Source organism: Pseudoliparis swirei, chromosome 2 (assembly GCF_029220125.1).
Source record: "Pseudoliparis swirei isolate HS2019 ecotype Mariana Trench chromosome 2, NWPU_hadal_v1, whole genome shotgun sequence".
In the NCBI taxonomy this organism is placed as follows: domain Eukaryota; kingdom Metazoa; phylum Chordata; class Actinopteri; order Perciformes; family Liparidae; genus Pseudoliparis; species Pseudoliparis swirei.
In genome coordinates, this window is record NC_079389.1 from 25,588,652 (window position 1) to 25,611,047 (window position 22,396).

General features: G+C 48.8%; 2 protein-coding genes across 2 annotated transcripts in view; both read right to left on the reverse strand.

Moving 5' to 3' along the window:
- Positions 1 to 5,185, reverse strand: part of mphosph8 (M-phase phosphoprotein 8) — a 33,746-nt gene extending 28,561 nt beyond the window's left edge. Inside the window, exons 1-3 of the mRNA XM_056436575.1 lie at positions 4,971 to 5,185; positions 1,295 to 1,456; positions 170 to 1,039 (exon numbers count right to left, since the gene is read on the reverse strand). Coding sequence (XP_056292550.1) covers positions 170 to 1,039; positions 1,295 to 1,456; positions 4,971 to 5,069 — 1,131 coding nt within the window. The 5' untranslated portion in view covers positions 5,070 to 5,185. The remainder of the gene's footprint in view (positions 1 to 169; positions 1,040 to 1,294; positions 1,457 to 4,970) is intronic.
- Positions 5,186 to 17,540: 12,355 nt separating this feature from the next.
- The window catches only part of ttf2 (transcription termination factor, RNA polymerase II), a 44,209-nt gene continuing 39,353 nt past the window's right edge, over positions 17,541 to 22,396 (reverse strand). The window contains exons 20-23 of the mRNA XM_056432075.1: positions 21,209 to 21,362; positions 21,058 to 21,140; positions 20,827 to 20,901; positions 17,541 to 17,809 (exon numbers count right to left, since the gene is read on the reverse strand). Coding sequence (XP_056288050.1) covers positions 17,665 to 17,809; positions 20,827 to 20,901; positions 21,058 to 21,140; positions 21,209 to 21,362 — 457 coding nt within the window. The 3' untranslated portion in view covers positions 17,541 to 17,664. The remainder of the gene's footprint in view (positions 17,810 to 20,826; positions 20,902 to 21,057; positions 21,141 to 21,208; positions 21,363 to 22,396) is intronic.

Consider the following 22,396-nt stretch of genomic DNA (forward strand, 5'->3'; position numbering starts at 1 on the left):
CACATTAAGGTTACCGTCTAGTAACCCTCAAGGTCAAACAGACCCGGGGTCACGTGGGTCACATGGGTCACGTGATCACACGGGTCACGTGGTCACACGGTCACATGGGTCACGTGGGTCACAAAGGTCACATAGGTCACGTGGTCACACAGGTCACGGGGTCACGTACCTTGGGGTTCTTGCTGGTCTTCTCGGGGCCGGTCTGGTGGGCCGGCTGCCGGCGGGGGGCGCGGTCTTTGGCCTCGCAGTTCAACAGGAACTTCTCAAACAGGTTGGTGGAGCCCGGCGCCGCCGCCTCCCTGGGGCCCAGCGCCTCCTCCTCCTCCTTCAGCTTGGTGCCAGAGGAGGTGGAGGAGGTGGAGGAGGCGCTCTTAGCCTTCTTGAGCAGCGTGGAGCTGTCGCTGGAGTCGGAGTGCGGGGCGTCGTCCCTGGGCCTCGGGGCCGGGCCCTTGAGCCTCTCCTTGCGGCTCCTCTGGTCCTGGACCAGGTCCCGGATGCCCTGCAGCTTCACCTCCCACTTGCCCGTCTTCTGCTTCCGGTCCTCCGGGTCCAGGAGGGCCTCCGCCGGGCCGTCGCTCAGGGGCTCCTCCAGAGGGGCCTCGTCTTCAGAGGTCTCCTTCTTCCCTTTCCTTCTCCTCGCCTCCTCTCCTTTGTCTCTCCTTTGCTTGGCTCCCTCTTTCTCCTTCTTGTGCTTCTTGGAGGGAACCGGCTCCTCGTCTTCCTCTTCGGACTCCACCTGACGCTTCTTCGGCTCGCTCGCTTTCTCCTTGGCAGGAGAGGTTGGGGTCGGGGCTCTCTCCTCCTGCTCTTCCTCCTCCTCCTCCTCCTCTTCTTCTTCTGTCTCCGGTGCCGGTAGAGGCCTGACTTCCTCCTTCCGTTTGTCTTTTCTCTTCTTCGTCTTCTCCTTCGGAGGCAGCTCCTCCTCTTCCTCTTGGCTCTTCCTCTTCTTCTTCTTCCTCTTGAGGGGCGCCTCGGTCGGCCGGTCTTTGTCCTCCTCGCTGTCAGAGTCAGCCGTGTCGCTCTTTGGAGGCGGAGCTTTCTAAGAGAGAGGAAGACCATGTGACCAGTTAGTGTCAGGAGATACTACTACTCCTACTCATACTACTACTCATACTACTCATACTACTCCCACATTAATGGAGAGTTAATCTAGACCTCACAAGGTTTGTAATGTTTGTAGAATGACGAGTCCAGCTGTTACTGCTCCATGCTGCACCAGCAGTAGTACTGCTGCTAGTACTAGTGGTAGTACTGCTGGTAGTACTAGTGGTAGTTCCTTGGAGACCAGACTCACCAGGCTCTTCTTGGCCTCGGCCTCCTTCCTGGCCTTGACCTCTGCCATTGACCTCTTGAAGGCCAGGAGGACCTCACAGCAGTCCTCCAGGTGGGCCTCGGGCTCCCAGGTGTCATCGTCAGAGCAGTAGTTCTTCCACCGCACCCGGTAGAGCACTTCTCCCTGGAGGACACAGAGGAATGAAGCTAGAGGCCCGGTAGAGCACCACCTTCATAACCACCACCCTCATAACCACTACCCTCATAACCACCACCTTCATAACCACTACCCTCATAACCACCACCTTCATAACCACCACCTTCATAACCACCACCTTCATAACCACTACCTTCATAACCACCACCTTCATAACCACTACTCTCATAACCACTACCTTCATAACCACTACCCTCATAACCACCACCTTCATAACCACCACCTTCATAACCACCACCTTCATAACCACCACCCTCATAACCACTACCTTCATAACCACTACCTTCATAACCACCACCTTCATAACCACTACTCTCATAACCACTACCTCATAACCACTACCTTCATAACCACTACCTTCATAACCACTACCTCATAACCACTACCTTCATAACCACTACCTTCATAACCACTACCTCATAACCACTACCCTCATAACCACTTCATAACCACCTTCATAACCACTACCTTCATAACCACTACCTTCATAACCACTCACCTTCATAACCACTACCTTCATAACCACTACCTTCATAACCACTCACCTCATAACCACTACCTTCATAACCACTACCTTCATAACCACTACCTCATAACCACTACCTTCATAACCACTACCTCATAACCACTACCTTCATAACCACTACCTTCATAACCACTACCTCATAACCACCACCTTCATAACCACTACCTTCATAACCACTACCTCATAACCACTCACCTTCATAACCACTACCTCATAACCACTACCTTCATAACCACTACCTTCATAACCACTACCTTCATAACCACTACCTTCATAACCACTACCCTTCATAACCACTACCTTCATAACCACTACCTTCATAACCACCACCCTCATAACCACTACCCTCATAACCACCACCTTCATAACCACCACCTTCATAACCACTACCCTCATAACCACCACCCTCATAACCACTACCTACATAACCACTACCCTCATAACCACTACTCTCATAACCACTACCCTTCATAACCACCACCTCATAACCACCACCCTCATAACCACTACCTTCATAACCACTACCTTCATAACCACCACCTTCATAACCACTACTCTCATAACCACTACCTTCATAACCACTACCTTCATAACCACTACCTCATAACCACTACCTCATAACCACTACCCTCATAACCACTACCTTCATAACCACTACCTCATAACCACTACCTCATAACCACTACCTTCATAACCACTACCTCATAACCACTACCCTTCATAACCACTACCCTCATAACCACTACCTTCATAACCACTACCCTTCATAACCACTACCTTCATAACCACTACCTCATAACCACTACCCTCATAACCACTACCTTCATAACCACTACCTCATAACCACTACCTTCATAACCACTACCTTCATAACCACTACCTCATAACCACTACCTTCATAACCACTACCTCATAACCACTACCTTCATAACCACTACCTCATAACCACTACCTTCATAACCACTACCTTCATAACCACTACCCTCATAACCACTACCTTCATAACCACTACTCTCATAACCACTACCTTCATAACCACTACCTTCATAACCACTACCCTCATAACCACTACCCTCATAACCACTACCTTCATAACCACTACCTTCATAACCACTACCCTCATAACCACTACCTTCATAACCACTACTCTCATAACCACTACCTTCATAACCACTACCCTCATAACCACTACCTTCATAACCACTACCTTCATAACCACTACTCTCATAACCACTACCTTCATAACCACTACCCTCATAACCACTACCTTCATAACCACTACCTTCATAACCACTACCCTCATAACCACTACTCTCATAACCACTACCTTCATAACCACTACTCTCATAACCACTACCTTCATAACCACTACCCTCATAACCACTACCTTCATAACCACTACCCTCATAACCACTACCTTCATAACCACTACCCTCATAACCACTACTCTCATAACCACTACCTTCATAACCACTACCTTCATAACCACTACCTTCATAACCACTACCCTCATAACCACTACCTTCATAACCACTACCCTCATAACCACTACTCTCATAACCACTACCTTTATAACCACTACTCTCATAACCACTACCTTCATAACCACTACTCTCATAACCACTACCTTCATAACCACTACTCTCATAACCACTACCTTCATAACCACTACCTTCATAACCACTACCCTCATAACCACTACCCTCATAACCACTACCTTCATAACCACTACCTTCATAACCACTACCCTCATAACCACTCCCTTCATAACCACTACTCTCATAACCACTACCTTCATAACCACTACCCTCATAACCACTACCTTCATAACCACTACCCTCATAACCACCACCTTCATAACCACCACCTTCATAACCACCACCCTCATAACCACTACCTTCATAACCACTACCCTCATAACCACTACTCTCATAACCACTACCTTCATAACCACTACCTTCATAACCACTACCTTCATAACCACTACCTTCATAACCACTACCCTCATAACCACTACCTTCATAACCACTACCCTCATAACCACTACCTTCATAACCACTACCTTCATAACCACTACCCTCATAACCACTACCTTCATAACCACTACCCTCATAACCACTACCTTCATAACCACTATCCTCATAACCACTACCCTCATAACCACTACCTTCATAAGCACTACCTTCATAACCACTACCTTCATAACTACTCACCAGCAGCTTCATAACCACACAGGGCAGTTCATATTTAATGGGACAATGTCCTGTGAGTGAAGTAATAATCGGAAGAATCACTGATAACAAAATAAATAAACCTACAACAACAGCACTGGAACATCTCTTACCTACAAGTAATATTAATAATCATATGTCTATGTTCTCAATAACAAGTTACTGTAAACTGCCCGTCCCACTGTGATGACATCATGTGTTCAAGAGTTTAACTTCATTTTTAGTGAGAAAAGCAGAAATATCAGCGACTAAGTGTGAGAAGTAAAGCTCTGCAACACGTTGAAGCTGCACACCGTGAGCCCACAGGTCATAGAGCAGTGACGTCATGACTCATGTTGGCGTTCCAGCTCAGCGGGTCAGGCAACACTTTCCCCAATGTGCGACCTGCTGTGTGTTTATTGTCCTTGTTGTTTCTACTGCGTGTTTCCCTGTGACTATCCTGCGTGGAGAAGCCGCTGAGCGACAGCGCGCTGAAGACAGGAGACTTGTCCGCAGACAGAATGGTGTCGACACGTCCGTCCAGGCGCCAGCAGAACGGACATCACGGGGACAAGTTGTGCTTAAATTAACAACCAGCACAACAACGACGACGACCCGACGCCACACAGACACCGCTAGCCGGTGCCTCGGGGGGCGCGGCGGCCGTCGTGCTGAGGAGCCCGGGCTCCGCGTCGTGAGGCCAGCTCGCGCAGCCCGCCATGTTGAGCTAGCTCGCGCTCGTTACCTCCTCCACGCGCATGTCGATGATCCGCTCCACCTCGTACACGTCCTCCTCCTCGTCCTGCTCGCTGTCCGCCGGCTCCGCTCTGTCCGCCTCCGCCATGGCCGAGCGACGACGACCGAGCTGCTGCTCTTGCTTTGGGGGTTATTTGGGGCTTGGATCCGGCGCGCGTGAAGGCCGCGTTCCGCTCGCGCACCTGGCGGCAACCGATGAGCTCTGCGGGCTCCCTGCGTTGCCTTCACGCGCCGCTCGAAAACGTTGTACATTTCTAAATCACGTTCACAATTGCGATTGTTGGTGATTTCAAACGTCTCTTGTTTTTCGTTGAAGCTCTTCAGTAGGGGAAAGACATGCTTTAAGTTACGCAACGCGTATAATGTACAGACAGCAAATACTAATATTATATATATATATTTATATTATATACAAGTGTCGCTTTAAGTCGTATCTTGACCACTTAGTGTTCAGGAACGGAAGTGTATTCATTTATTGTCTATCACCGACCTGACTGCACGTGGATTGGACTACAGTGCACTGTTGTTTTAGAGGTTGGAACGTAAATGTCCGATGTTCCCGAAAGGCAACACGGACAAGGCGCTCCCCTTAAAACATGGTGGCGTGCACACGGCCCACGACGGACGCACCGTGAGTGCATAGAAGTCCTCAGCAGGTGAACAGCAGCTCACGCCCCGTCCGTCCCTCTGCAGTGGGGGTCACGTGACAGACACTTCAGACCAACTCTTCAGCAGGGACAGTCTGCAGGCATGGACGGATTAAGAAACCACGGGCCCCTGGCACCAGTTTGTTCACTAAACAGGGCATTGTCGCAGCCAAAGCAGATTTCAAGTATATGCTCGACCAAATCGACATCTTCTCCTCCTTCCGCCATTGTGGGTTGAAAAAACAGCTTTGTAGTCCGCGAATTAATTCCTTTATCAAATTCAGTTTCCTAGTTCTGAGGTTTTGCATCTACCTGCCCATAGGACCCGCCTCTCAATATTGGTAATCCAATCAAAAGACCTGCAGCACTCCGCCTGCTAGCTGGCTCCTGTGCCGGTTCCGGGGCCTTCTAGAAGGCCTAGAGGAGCCAACTCTAAAGCTGATTGGTTGACACAACATTGTCATTCCCATTCACTTGAAGCTACCAGCGCCCGCAATGTTGATTCTGAAGGCCTAGGGGCAGATTTTAGCCCCCTGGCAACACACGATGGCTGAATATGATTGGATAAAAGATCTAACATAAAGACCAGCCCTCCAAATCTCAACCTGGCGCTGGCAGCAGCGCAGCCAAGAGGAACGCTATGAAATTAAGAGAATAACTCTTACTCTGGGAAATAATTGAATACATATTTGTGGGAAAATATATTTAGAAAAAAATATATATTCTGATGATGTTTAGGCCAGCAGAGAAGGCCTTGCTGGCCCTGACGGCCCGCCACTGCATCATATCAATATAAAATTAATAACAGCAACTTCACGCAGAGGCTCTGGCTTAGGGGCCCCCTGAGCTCAGGGGCCCCTGGTGCCTGCTCGGTAATCCATCCCTCAGTAGGACTATTGGGGCCCTGTTACTGACATGAATGACTTAAGCCTAGCATATACCGGCTATGGCGCATCGTGTCATATCATCATATTCATATCAATACAATGTTAATAACAGCGACGTCACGCGCGGAGGCTCTGGCTCAGGGGCCCCCTGAGCTCATGGGCCCCTGGGCCCGATAGGCCCGTTGGTTAATCCATCCCTGTCTGCAGGGAACTGACTCACACATGACCCTCAATACACACCACTTACTGAAATGACGTCACACACAGTGGCGGTACGTCCATAGAGGGCGCTAGAGCGCCGCCCCTCTTAAAATGTTGATGGAAAAAAAAGAAAATATAAAAAAATATATAATATATCCTGTCAAAAAACATTATATACCAAATCATTTAAATAGCAAATATACCGTGTTGACGCTAAATGTGTGTGGAGACCAGCCTGTCAACAACCACTTAAGTTAAATGAGACAGAAATAATATATCGCCACTCATCCTCACGGAGAGAAGCCCCGCCCCCTTTACGGGCGCCGGCCCAACGTGTGTGTGCGGCAGCGAGCAAACATTTCACGGTTTCGCAAGGACGGCTTCTCATTGGAGGATGAACGTGAATCTTGGGCGCGCAAACATGTGCGCCCTGGCCAATGACATTGTTTCTTATTTCACGTGACTGGACTATTCGGCCAATGAGAGACCGGTATCTTTCCCTCAGCCAGAGAGCTCCACGGAGCTACGAGCAGGTAGCTAACGGAGCTGTTAGCTGGAGCTCAGTGAGTAATGCTGTTTATGCTGTTTAGTTTCCCCTGTCTGTTGTTCCAAAGGGACTGAAACTCTCTGGACTACAACGAGGGGAGGAGTCTAAAGAGCTGCAGACAAGTGTAAAGCACGAATGTTAACGCAGCATCTAGCGAAGAGCATGAAGCTAACTCGCTAACAGCAAGAAGCTAACTAGCTAACAGCTATACAGAAGCCCGCTGTGCACCAACCAGTTTTCCCTGCTCAGCGACACACTGAGGAACACACCCTGGTTATCGGGAGCTCTACAGTCAGGAAGGTGACGTTAGCGAGGCCGCGGACCACCGTCGTGTGCCTCCCGGGGGCCAGAGCGGGCGACGTGGAGTCTGGTTTGAAGCTGCTGGCTAAAGCGGAGATACAGTCAGATTGTAATACACGCCGGGTATGACGCCGAGCCCGCCGCTCGGAGGTCACTAAAGGTCATGTGGAGTGGGTGTGCTTTTGCCAAGACGTTGTGGACACCGTCGTTTTCTCTGGCCCTCTCCCCAATGTGCAGACAGGCGAATTGTTTAGCCGAATGTCGTCTTTCAACCGTTGGCTGTCGAGGTGCCCAGAGAATAATGTGGGCTACGGAGACAACTGGAAGACTTTCTGGGGAAAGCCTGATGAGGAGAGACGGCATCCATCCCACGCTGGACGGAGCGTCTCGCTTCTGACCACATGACCACCGGACAGCCGTATCCATGACAACTCAGGGTTAGGGTCAGAAAGCAGGAACAGAGGAGCCCCACGCCCCTCACCCAGTGTCCCCCATAGCACATCCCTCCCCCGGGGTCTCCCCCCCTCTCACCCAGTGTCCCCCATAGCACCTCCCTCCCCCGGGGCCTCCCCCTCACCCAGTGTCACCCAGTGTAGCACCTCCCTCCCGGGCCCCCTCTCACCCAGTGTCCCCATAGCACCTCCTCCCGGGCCTCCCCTCTCACCCAGTGTCCCCATAGCACCTCCCCCGGGTCTCCCCTCTCACCCAGTGTCCCCCATAGCACCTCCCTCCCCCGGGGCCTCCCCCCGTCTCACCCAGTCCCTCCCAGAGCTCCATAGAGACTGTGTCTGTCCCACTACTTAAACTTAAAGTAATTCTATCCAAAGAAAGCAGAAGAGTCGCGTACATTTATTCAAGTTAACACCATTATTTCAGCAGAGCAACAAAACAGGACTATGAAATGTGGTCTCCTAAATATGAGATCTCTGTCATCTAAAGCTGTGTTACTAAATGATTTAATATCAGATAATCACATTGATTTATGTTGTCTAACTGAAACCTGGATGAGCCATGAAGAATATGTCTGCCTGAATGAATCGACTCCTCCAAGTCATATTAATACTCACATTCCTGGAGGAGGTGGAGTAGCAGCCATCTTTGACTCTATTAATAAACCCTGAACCTAAATTACACTAAACCTCATTTGAAAGCCTTGTTCTTAGTCTTTCATCCAACCTGGAAAACACTACAGCCAATTCTATTTGTGATTCTGTACCGGCCACCAGGTCCATATTCAGAGTTTATATCTGAATTCTCAGAATTTATATCAAGTTTGGTTCTTAAAACCGATAAAGTTATTATTGTTGGAGATTTTAATATCCATGTGGATGTTGATAATGATTGCCTTAGTGCTGCATTCATCTCCTTGTTGGACTCGATTGGCTTCTGTCAGAGTGCAGAAACCCACTCACAGCTTTGGCCACACGCTTGATCTTGTTCTTACTTATGGCGTTGACATTGAGCATTTGAACGTCTTCCCACAGAATCCTCTTCTGTCAGACCACAACCTCATAACTTTTGAATTTATACCGGAGTGTACTCCGTTAGTCAAAAGTTTCTACACCAGATGTCTAACTGACAGTGCTGTAGCTAAATTTAGAAGCGATTCCTTCTGTATTTGATTCGATACGTCTCAATATAACAGAGGACTCCTGGTCTAACTTTAGTCCGTCCCAGATTGATCATCTTGTTGACAGTGCCACAGGCTCTCTGAGAATGACACTGGACTCGATAGCCCTCTGAAGAAGAAGACAGTGAGGAAGAGGAGGTTTGCTCCTGGTATAACCCTCAGACCCGCAAACTGAAGCGTCACGTCAAAGCTTGAACGCATATGGCGTTCAACTAATCTGGAAGAATCCCGCTTAGTTTGGCGAGATAGTCTTAAAACTTATAAGAAGGCCCTCCGTAATGCCAGAGCAGCCTATTACTCATCAGTAATAGAGAAAAATAAGAACAACCCCAGGTTTCTCTTCAGCACTGTAGCCAGGCTGACAGAGAGTCACAGCTCTGTGGAGCCAAGTATTCCTATAGACATCAGTGGTAATGACTTCATGAACTTCTTTAATGAAAAGATTTTAACTATTAGGGACAAGATTAATAATCTCTTGCCCTTAACCAGTGATCTGTCCTCAAGTGGAATGGCCTTGGAAACCGCTGTATGCCCTGGTGTATATTTGGAGGGCTTTTCTCCCATCAACCGTGACCAATTATCTTCAACGGTTTCTACTTCGAACACGTCTACCTGTCTCTTGGACCCCATCCCGACGAGGCTGCTTAAAGACGTTTTGCCTTTAATTGGTGGCTCTCTATTAGATATTATCAATGTGTCTCTGCTAACAGGCCACGTACCACACTCCTTCAAGGTGGCTGTTATTAAACCTCTCCTGAAGAAGCCCACTCTGGATCCAGAGGTATTGGCTAACTACAGACCGATCTCTAACCTCCCCTTCCTCTCCAAGGTCCTGGAGGAAGTGGTCGCAAATCAGTTGTGCGACTTTCTACATCATAATAGTTTATTTGAGAAATTTCAATCAGGATTTAGAAAACACCACAGCACCGAGACGGCACTGGTGAAAATTACAAATGACCTCTTAATGGCAGCAGATAAAGGACTCCTCTCTGTCCTGGTCTTGTTAGACCTTAGTGCTGATAGAGGACTCCTCTCTGGCCTGGTCTTGTTAGACCTTAGTGCTGCATTCGACACCATTGACCATGACATCCTGTTACAGAGAGTGGAGCAGTCGATTGGCATTTCAGGCACGGCACTAATTTGTTTTAAATCCTATTTTTCAGATCGATCTCAGTTTGTATTTGTAAACGATGACGCCTCGATAACCACCAACGTTAATCACGGAGTTCCACAAGGTTCTGTGCTTGGACCAATTTTATTTACCTTATACATGCTTCCTTTGGGCAATATTATCAGGAAACACTCCATAAACTTTCATTGTTATGCAGATAATACTCAACTATATCTATCGATAAAACCAGAGGAGAGCAACCAACTCGGTAAAATTCAAGCATGTCTTAAAGACATAAAAACATGATGACCTGCAACTTCTTGATGTTAAACTCAGACAAAACCAAAGTAATTTTAATCGGCCCTGAGCACCTCAGAGATCAATTATCTGGTGATGTGGTTTCTGGAGACGGCATTGCCCTGGCATCCAACACCACTGTAAAGAATCTTGGCGTTATCTTTGATCGGGACTTGTCCTTTAACTCCCACGTAAAGCAAATCTCAAGGACTGCATTCTTTCATCTACGTAATATTTCAAAAATCAGGCACATCTTGTCTCAAAAAGATCCAGAAAAATTGGTTCACGCGTTCGTTACTTCGAGACTGGATTACTGCAACTCCTTATTAGCAGGCTGCTCTATAAGTCTCTTCGGTCAACTCCTTATTATCAGGCTGCTCTATAAGTCTCTATAGTCAACTCCTTATTATCAGGCTGCTCTAATAAGTCTCTTAGGTCCCTCCAGTTGATCCAGAATGCTGCAGCTCGTGTTCTCACTAAAACTAAGAAAAGAGATCACATCACTCCTGCACTAGCTGCTCTGCACTGGCTCCCAGTAAAATCAAGAATCACTTTTAAAATTCTTCTCTTAACCTACAAAGCCTTGATTGGTGATGCACCATCATATCTTAAGGAGCTTGTAGTACCATATTGCCCCACTAGAGAGCTGCGCTCACTAAATGCGGAGCTACCTGTAGTTCCTAGAGTATTAAAAAGTAGAATGGGAGCCAGAGCCTTTAGTTATCAAGCTCCTCTTTTATGGAACCAGCTTCCAATTTCAGTCCGGGAGGCAGACACAGTCACCTCGTTTAAGAGTAGACTTAAGACCTTCCTCTTTGTCAGAGCTTATAGTTAGGGCTGAATCAGGTTCACCTGGTCCAGCCCCTTGATATGCTGCTATAGGCTTATAGCTGCCCGGGGACATTTAGGATGCACTTAGTACCTATCTCCTCTTTTTTCTCTCCTTAAGGATGAATTTTCATCTCTCAATCACACGTTACTAACTCTGCTTTCTCCCGGAGTCCTTAGACTTCACGTCTCATGGGGTCATCGGACCCTATGAGACGGCATAGATCCTATCTGCTGATGGATCATCGAGGTCTGGGTCGTGGAATTCCTGCTCCTGACTGCGCCACTGTCCTGTTGAGACTCCGCCCACTGTTGAGACTCCGCCCACTCCTCCTCCCCACCGCCATCTGCCTGATGGATCGTGGAGGTCTCCATCGTGGAATATGCCTACTATGAACTATTCATACACTCTGTCACATTCATTGAATGTATTTTAACTCTAAATCTGTCCTTCTGGTCACATGACATCTATTGTTCTGTCCATCCTGGAGAGGGATCCTCCTCTGTTGCTCTCCTCAAGGTTTCTTCCCTTTTTTCCCCCTGAAGGGTTATTTGGGAGTTGTTCCTGGTCCGATGTGAGGTCAAAGGTCAAAGGTCAGGGATGTCTATGTGTACAGATTGTAAAGCACTCCGAGACAAATTAGTAATTTGTGAAATTGGGCTATACAAATAAACTGAATTGAATGAAGCTAACTAGCTAACAGCATGAAGCTAACTCGCTAACAGCATGAAGCTAACTAGCTAACAGCATGGAGCTAACGAGCTAACAGCATGAAGCTAACTAGCTAATAGCATGAAGCTAACTAGCTAACAGCATGGAGCTAACAGCATGAAGCTAACTCGCCAACAGCATGAAGCTAACTCGCTAACAGCATGAAGCTAACTAGCTAACATCATGAAGCTAACTAGCTAACAGCATGAAGCTAACGAGCTAACAGCATGAAGCTAACTAGCTAACAGCATGAAGCTAACCCTGTCTCAGACCGAACTGGCATCGAAACACAAGGAAGAAGTTGTGAAACAGACACATTCCCTCAGAATGATGGAGGCTGATTACAGACATGATGACTTTAACCAGAGAGTTATGGAGACTTTAGAGAGAGGACTGCTACTGAGAGGCTCTGTCCCCATGGAACATGTGATCTGACTCTACTCTGTCCCCATGGAACATGTGATCTGACTCTACTCTGTCCCCATGGAACATGTGATCTGACTCTACTCTGTCCCCATGGAACATGTGATCTGACTCTACTCTGTCCCCATGGAACATGTGATCTGACTCTACTCTGTCCCCATGGAACATGTGATCTGACTCTACTCTGTCCCCATGGAACATGTGATCTGACTCTACTCTGTCCCCATGGAACATGTGATCTGACTCTACTCTGTCCCCATGGAACATGTGATCTGACTCTACTCTGTCCCCATGGAACATGTGATCTGACTCTACTCTGTCCCCATGGAACATGTGATCTGACTCTACTCTGTCCCCATGGAACATGTGATCTCTGGCTCTACTCTGTCCCCATGGAACATGTGATCTGACTCTACTCTGTCCCCATGGAACATGTGATCTGACTCTACTCTGTCCCCATGGAACATGTGATCTCTGACTCTACTCTGTCCCCATGGAACATGTGATCTGACTCTACTCTGTCCCCATGGAACATGTGATCTGACTCTACTCTGTCCCCATGGAACATGTGATCTGACTCTACTCTGTCCCCATGGAACATGTGATCTCTGACTCTACTCTGTCCCCATGGAACATGTGATCTGACTCTACTCTGTCCCCATGGAACATGTGATCTCTGACTCTACTCTGTCCCCCATGGAACATGTGATCTCTGACTCTACTCTGTCCCCATGGAACATGTGATCTCTCTGACTCTACTCTGTCCCCATGGAACATGTGATCTCTCTGACTCTACTCTGTCCCCATGTAACATGTGATCTGACTCTACTCTGTCCCCATGTTTCAAGATTCAAGATGTTTTATTTGTCACATACACACACAGGGTGTGCAGTGAAATGAAAGTGGCAATGCTCAGCAGGAATGTGCAAGGGCAACAAGTACACACTATTTACAATAAAAAACAACACAATATTTACAGTAAGTGTGTGTGTGTGTGTGTGTGTGTGTGTGTGTGTGTGCCTAAGAGGGGCAGTTGTGTGGGTCTATGTGGGGGTCCTGGTGAGGTCGGAGTTCACAGTCCTGATGGCCTGAGGAAAGAAACTCCGTCTCAGTCTCTCTGTTCTTGCAGCGTGACTACGGAGGCGCCTGCCTGACCGCAGCAGCTGAAACAGTCTGTTGTTGGGGTGGTGAGGATCCTTCATGATCCTGCGGCTCTGGTTCTGCACCTCCTGGTGTACAAGTCCTGCAGGGTGGGGAGTGTAGTTCCAATAGTGCGTTCAGCCGAACGCACTACTCTCTGCAGAGCCTTCCTGTCCTGAGCGGAGCAGTTGCCAAACCAGGCTGTGATGCTTCCTGTCAGGACGCTCTCTACAGCTCCAGAGTAGAAGGACTGAAGGATCCTCTGGGAAACTTTAAATTTCCTCAGCTGCCTGAGGTGGTAGAGGCGCTGCCTTGCCTTTCTCACCAGAGTGTCTGTGTTTGTTGACCATGTCAGATCCTCGGTGATGTGGACTCCCAGGTATTTATACCCGCTCACCCTCTCCACAGTAGTCCCGTTAATCCCCAGTGGTGAGTACGTCCTCTGTTGTTGTACCCTCCTAAAGTCCACAATCAGCTCCTTAGTTTTGGTGACATTCATGATGAGGCTGTTGTCCTGGCACCAGAGTGACAGATCAGCAACTTCCTCCAGGTAGGCCTTCTCGTCGTTGTCGGAGATCAGGCCCACCACCACTGTGTCATCCGCAAACTTGATGATGGTGTTGGAGCTGAACCTGGCCACACAGTCATGTGTGTACAGGAAGTACAGTAGGGGGCTGAGGACGCAACCCTGGGGGGATCCTGTGTTCAGGGTGAGGGATTTGGAGGTGTGTCTGCCCACCCTGACCACCTGTGGCCTGGCGGTCAGGAAGTCCAGGATCCAAGCACACAGGGGTGTTCAGTCCCAGCTCAATCAGCTTGCCGGCCAGTCTGGAGGGACTATGGTGTTGAAAGCTGAACTATAATCAATGAACAGCAGTCTCACATAGCCCCCCTCTGGCTGTCCAGATGAGAGAGTGTGGTGTGCAGTACCTGGGAGACAGCATCATCTGTGGATCTGTTTGGGCGATAAGCAAACTGCAGCGGGTCCATGGAGGAAGGAGGAATGCGCAGATGTAGTCCTTTATCAGCCTCTCAAAGCATTTCATGACCACCGAGGTGAGGGCCACGGTCGGTAGTCATTCATACATGCTGGAGAAGCATTCTTGGGCACAGGGACAATAGTGGATCTCTTGAAGCAGGCGGGGACCACGGACTCAGCCAGGAGAGGTTGAATATTGTGGTGAACACTGGAGCTAGCTGGTTAGCACAGGTCTTCAGTACTCGCCCAGATATGCCATCTGGACCTGCAGCTTTCCTGGTGTTCACCCTCAACAGAGCCCTCCTCACACTGTGCTCGGTCACAGAGAGTGTGTGTTCATCCCCAGCGGTAGAACTCACCTCGGCTACGCTTAACGGTGTTGTTGTTAGCCCGAGCTAGCGCTGTTGTTGCTAGCCTCAAACCGTGCATAAAATGAGTTCAGGTCGTCCGCTAGGGATGCGCCGGCACTCACCATTGCGCTGGGTCTGCTCTGGTAGTCTGTGATAGTCCGTAGCCCCTGCCATAGGCGCCTGGTGTCGCGCTGCTCCATCTGTGATTCCACTCTGTCTCGGTACCTCCTTTTGGCTTCCTTCACCGCCTCCTCAGTCCATAGACCGCTGCCTTGTACTCGTCCATGTTGCCGGATACAAGACCGGAGTTATAGGCAGCAGTACGGGCGTTCACAGCTTCACGGATGGATCTATCAACCCACGGCTTTTGGTTAGGAAAGACCCTAACTTTTACCGTGGGGCGATGGTGTCCGCTAAGCGTTGCTATGAGGCTCATTGCTACTTCGCAAAACCGCTGACGCCACTGGAACTGGATTGGATCATGTCCCAGTCGACGACACGCAGAGCGCCCTGTAGCTCAGCCTCTGATTGGTCAGACCACCGCTTCACGTTCCTCGTCACTACCGCTTCCCCGCGATCTTTTGCGGTATCCCGGAAGCAGAAAAATGGCGGCATGGTCTGATTTTCGAGCGGAGGGAGAGACAGCCTTGTAGCCTCTCTTGAATGGCGTATAGCAGTGGTCCAACGTTCTTTCCTCTGGTAGCACACGTAATGTGCTGGTGAAAGTTCGGCATGACTTTTTTAGGTTAGCCCTATTAAAGTCCCCAGCCACCACCACAGCCGTCGGGATACTTGTTCTGATGCCGACATAACACATCATGTAGGTCCGATAGTGCTACGTCGGTGTCCGCTTGTGGTGGCATGTAGACGGCTGTGGTGATGACCGAGCTGAACTCCCTGTGAAGGTAGAATGGTGGGCATGAGATCGCCAGATGTTCCAGGTTCGTGAGCAGGAACGAGAAAGAGTCTTAATGTTCTTGGGGTCGCACCACATGTTGTTCGTCATGAAGCAAACCCTCCACCCTTAGATTTACCAGACTCTTCCGTTCTGTCTGCACGGAAAACAGAGAAGGACTCGGTTGGGCATATGACTCGATCCGCACCAGCGGGTCAGCCATGTTTCCGCCAGACAAAAGATATTACAGTCCCTCATGTCCCGTTGGAATCTGATCCTTGCCCTAACATCATCCATCTTATTTTCCAGAGACTGGACGTTAGCAAGAAGGATGCTGGGCAGAGGTGGACGGTGGGCTTGAACTCTCAGTCTGTTCCGAATTCGCTCCGTTTCCCTCGATGTTTCGTCGTCTCCCGTAGTAGCGGCTCCACTGTTGTTGATGTGGTTCGCTCGTACGATCTCTGCCGGCCACGCTGGATCGATGGAAAAAGTGGACAAAAACCCTTGTTTTGCGCAAAAGTTTATGTCCAAAAGTATGCTGCGGTCGTATGCTGTTAGTGCCGATGTGTTTGTGGCAAAGAAAACATTAAAAATAAACACAAAAACTAAAAGAGCGCACAATCTCCGCGGAGCTACCTCGACGGCGTCTGGACACAGCCGCGCCATCTCATGTAACATGTGATCTGACTCTACTCTGTCCCCATGGAACATGTGATCTCTGACTCTACTGTCCCCCATGTAACATGTGATCTCTCTGACTCTACTCTGTCCCCATGTAACATGTGATCTCTGACTCTACTCTGTCCCCATGTAACATGTGATCTCTGACTCTACTCTGTCCCCATGTAACATGTGATCTCTGGCTCTACTCTGTCCCCATGTAACATGTGATCTCTGACTCTACTCTGTCCCCATGGAACATGTGATCTGACTCTACTCTGTCCCCATGTAACATGTGATCTCTGGCTCTACTCTGTCCCCCATGTAACATGTGATCTCTGACTCTACTCTGTCCCCATGGAACATGTGATCTGACTCTACTCTGTCCCCATGTAACATGTGATCTGACTCTACTCTGTCCCCATGTAACATGTGATCTCTGACTCTACTCTGTCCCCATGTAACATGTGATCTCTGACTCTACTCTGTCCCCATGGAACATGTGATCTCTGGCTCTACTCTGTCCCCATGGAACATGTGATCTCTGACTCTACTCTGTCCCCATGTAACATGTGATCTCTGACTCTACTCTGTCCCCATGTAACATGTGATCTCTCTGACTCTACTCTGTCCCCATGTAACATGTGATCTCTGACTCTACTCTGTCCCCATGTAACATGTGATCTCTCTGACTCTGAACCTCTTCCATGTGAGGTGAACCTCTTCTATTGTGTGACCCTCTGAAGCCCCGCCCCCCATGTTCCTTAAAGCTGCTCTGAGCCTCTAAAGTCAGTGTGTTTAGTTGTTGGACCGTGTTGAGCACGCTGTGTCCTTTAAATAAAGCTCTGTGTTCTACTATATTCTACTCACAACCTCTTTCTCATTGTTGAGTGATATTTAAACTGCGCCCCACCCAAAAAAAAAATTCACCAGCCGCCACTGGTCACACACATGAGCTTCAGCAGCTGCTTTATTGAACAACAACTACACATGTAAACAAAGGTCTCTGAAGACCGCTTTAAAGAAAGGCCACAGATACAGGTCTTACACACTACGGTCCAGACCCTGAACTCGTCTCAGACCCCAAAGATGACCCGGAGGTCGGCCAGGGACAGCTTGGCCACGGCGCCGCCCGACCCTGACAGCACGTTGTGGGCCAGCTGCTTCTTCCTCTCCTGCAGAGAGGAGATCTTCTCCTCCACCGTCCCGCCACACACGAACCTGAGGAGACGGCTCAGTGAGGACGGAGAGAGAGAGAGACAGATATCTATATATAGATATCTATCTCTCTGTCTCTATAGATATAGACATATGTATATATACACACACATATGTGTATATATATATATACATATATATATGTATATATATTAGGGCTGTCAATCGATTAAAAAAAATTAACTAATTAATCGCACATTTTGAAATTCATTAATCGCGATTAAAAGTTTTTTCTTCTTCTTTTTAAAGACCAAACTTCACACAGAGCTGTGTTTCAAAGAGGCTCCTACCTATAAAGTGCCAGCGAGGTATTTAATATCATGGATGATAAATCGTTTCTTCAGTGAAACATCAGATTAGTAAACAAGGTGTATTAGAGACCCCATTGGTCCTGTCATCTTTACCACTGAACAGCAGAACCAGTGGCCTTGGTGACTGACTGACGTTCACATATGTCCTGTTAACCCTCTGGAGGCTGGGGGCATTTTACACAAACATGTAAATTCACCTTTTAAAGGCGTTTGCATGTGACACACCCCCACGTGTTCTACATCAAACATTCCAGAACAATCTCAGCTCTATTCAATGAGGCTCAGTTGTCCTCGTGCGTGTTCTCTGCTCTCTGACTGACAGGCTGCTAATGCGCCTCACCTGTGAGGTGGGAGGTCCTTTGTGATTTACTGAGTGTTCATTGGTTGTTTTTTTCGCTAAATGTTGACAAACGGATTGACCAATCACGGTGAAGGTTTCGTGTCGAGTTCTTTCCGCGCGCGTCCCCGACACGTCGCCCTTTCCTCTGTGTCTCAGAGGGGGAGACGGGAGGAAGGAGGAGCAGGAGGAAACCCGACTGATTCATCCACGAGTTAAACTCATTTATGATCCTTATTTTCGCGGAGAAATAAATGTTTTAAAAACGGAAACAGTGTTAAACCGTACTGCCGGGGTTTGACACTCAGAGTGAAAAAACGTCAAGGCACACCGGAAGTAAACAAAGTTGCGTAAAAATATTTTTGTGCGTTAACGCGGCCAAATTAATCGCATAGATTAATACGTTAACGCTGACAGCCCTAATATATACATATCTGCAAACTTGTCACCTTTCGGTGAAATTCACCGTTTTGAACTCAAAATAGGTCATCCACGTGAATCGTGGAGATCTGAAGAGTTTTTGTTTGGGGGGGGGGGGGTCACCTGGCCCGCTGCCGTTGAGATTGGAGTGGGACACGGAGAAAATGTGAAGTGGTGCTCTTCTTCGCAATAAAACATCTTTGATGGGGCGTGTCGCGTCTCGGCCAATCAGCGTTCAGATGTCCACAGCGTTTGGGAAGTTACGTTAGCTTGAATGTTAGCCCGCTACATCTGCTGCTGTCACGCTGCACGGTGTAGCGATGCTAACGAAGTACCCGTACGTTAAACACGATGTGATTTAGCATATCTTTAGTATCGATACTTCATTAAAGCCCCACTATGTAGTTTTTCACTTTTGGCGCCCCCTTCAGGTTTTTATGTATTTAGGTTTCGACTTCAGTGTCGTAAATACCCAGTGACGATAGATGCAGCCTCGCATACACTTGTATTGAGTTGGGATCATGTGTTGTCCTGTATTATAATATTATTATTATTATTATTTGTACGTGTCACGGGTTATAAAAGGTGACGCGAGGTTTTTTTTGTTTGGAGCGCGCTGACAGGCGGCGGACTCAGAACGGCAGCAATCCGGCGACTGTTTCTATTTTGGATTCATACCAACGGGCGGGATCACTAATAGAAGACTGCGCAGGAACACTGAACTGGGCCAGCACCGACCGGACGAGGTGAAGGAGCGGGGATTGAACGCGCGCCGCCACGCCTCTGCCTGGTCGATCAGCTGTTTGCCGGCTTTTGAAGGCAGTCATTTCCTTTTGTTTTGGGGACTGCAAATGTGGAGTACGTGTGATCGAATACAATATTGTTGACAACACCAAAAGCTACATAAGAAAGCTCCCCTTATACTGGAGCTGCGAGCGTGGAGTGGCACTTTATGACATTGCGTAATCACTGCCAGAAAGCAGGTCGAGTACATCCGCCGGATATACCGGGCGGCTCCAGAATCTGACATAGCGGAGTTATTTCCCCACAGACCCCCGATGGCAATAGCGGAGACGCAAATCGTCATATTAAAAGTCATTGTAGCGGCACCATTTATTTCAAGCTGTTATTTTAAGGTCCAAAAGTTACATAGTGGGGCTTTAAGAGAGCGATCAGAGCGCACGCGCTGCTACGTGTCGAGCTGTCTGCGCACACTGCGCAGCGCTCACAGCGAGAGAAGAGGCGGAGCTTAGAGACCGACTTCGGCTTAAAGAATAAAAAGATGCCAGAAGGTAAATGTTTCAGTCTGTAAAGTTGTGTAACTCCAGCTGCTCATCCTGATGAACTGTGGATCATCTGGTCAGAGACTAACGGCCTCATAGTGATCAATGCTCTGACGGAACCATGTCGTTTCATTCATATCTGGCTGTATTAAGACTCATATTACTGACATTCAAGTGTTGAACAAGTTGGTAAAAAGTGAACCATACAGATGTTTTATTCATTACTATTATAGATAAATATACCAGTCTCGTATTTATGGTACCATATTGTTTTTATGGTATTGTATTGAATTCTGGTATCGGGTATTATGATATTTATGGCAGGTATGTAATATGTATAAAAGTTATAATATGAGTGTTCCTCAGACCCTCTGGTTCCCCTCAGACCCCAAGACCCCTCAGACCCTCTGGTTCCCCTCAGACCCTAAGACCCCTCAGACCCTCTGGTTCCCCTCAGACCCTAAGACCCCTCAGACCCTCTGGTTCCCCTCAGACCCTAAGACCCCTCAGACCCTCTGGTTCCCCTCAGACCCTAAGACCCCTCAGACCCTCTGGTTCCCCTCAGACCCTAAGACCCCTCAGACCCTCTGGTTCCCCTCAGACCCTCAGTGTTTCAGTTCAACTGAACTCTAGAGGAGACCTGAAGTGTCCCTGACCTCTGACCCGTACCTGTGGATGGTAACGTCTTTGCTCTGTCCTACTCGGTAGATCCGGTCACAGGCCTGATCCTCCAGGGCTGGGTTCCTGTGAGGGGGCGTCAGAGGTCAACAGGTGAGCACATGGCATTCACTAACAAACACATCCTGATGACCTCATTGTTCTGAAGATACAACTCATGCGGGTCAGGGAGGAGTCAGGGAGGGGTCAGGGAGGGGTCAGGCCGGTTGAGAGCAGTCTCACCAGTGCATGTCCATGAGGAAGAGGTGGTTCCCCCCGATGAGGTTCAGGCCCACCCCCCCGGCACACAGAGACACCAGCATCACCTGCAGGAGACAAGGCCACGTGTCAGAGACAAGCGGCCCTCAGGTGGACCCGGGTCCTCGGGGCTCACCTGCGGCCCGTGGGCGTCGCTGTTGAAGGCCTCCACCAGGTCCATGCGGCGCTTGGGGGCCACGGCCCCGTCGATGACGGCGTACCTGAGGCCCAGGCGGCGCAGGTGGACCGCCACGATGCGGAGCATGCTGGTCCACTGGGAGACCACCACGCTGAGGACCCCCGCACAGGGGAGGAGGCACCGGAGTGAGTGTGTGTGTGAGAGTGAGTGTGTGTGAGTGTGTGAGTGTGTGTGTGAGAGTGAGTGTGTGTGTGTGTGTGTGAGTGAGTGAGTGTGTGAGTGAGTGAGTGTGAGTGAGGTGGGAGTGAGTGTGAGTGGAGGAGTGAGGAGTGAGTGAGTGTGAGTAAGTGGTGAGTGAGTGAGGAGGAGGTGAGTAAGTGTGAGTGGTGAGGTGAGTGTGAGTGAGTGAGTGGTGAGTGAGTGAGTGAGTGGAGGAGTGAGTGGAGTGAGTGAGTGAGTGGTGGTGGTGAGTGAGTGAGGTGGAGTGAGTGGAGTGAGTGAGTGTGAGTGTGAGTGAGGTGGTGAGTGAGTGAGTGAGTGAGTGTGTGAGTGAGTGAGTGTGAGTGTGTGTGTGTGTGTGTGAGTGTGTGAGTGTGTGTGAGTGAGAGTGTGAGTGAGTGTGTGAGTATGTGTGTGAGTGAGTGAGTGTGTGAGTGAGTGTGTGTGAGTGAGTGTGAGTGTGTGTGTGAGTGAGTGTGAGTGAGTGAGTGAGTGTGTGAGTGTGAGTGAGTGAGTGAGTGTGAGTGAGTGAGTGTGAGTGAGTGAGTGTGAGTGTGTGTGTGTGTGAGTGTGTGTGTGAGTGTGTGTGTGAGTGTGTGAGTGTGTGAGTGTGTGAGTGTGTGAGTGAGAGTGAGTGTGTGAGTGAGTGTGTGTGTGAGTGAGTGAGTGAGTGAGTGAGTGAGTGTGAGTGTGTGTGTGTGAGTGAGTGTGTGAGTGAGTGTGTGAGTGTGTGTGTGAGTGAGTGTGAGTGAGTGAGTGAGTGTGTGAGTGATTGTGTGAGTGAGTGTGTGTGTGTGTGAGTGAGTGTGTGTGTGAGTGTGTGTAGTGTGTGAATGTGTATAGTTTGTGTATATGTGTGAGTGTGTGTGTGTGTATATGTGTGTGTATGTGTGTGTGTGTGTGTGTGTGTATACTTCTCTGAACACGGCCCCCCGCTCATCCTCCTGGGTGACTTCAACATCCAGA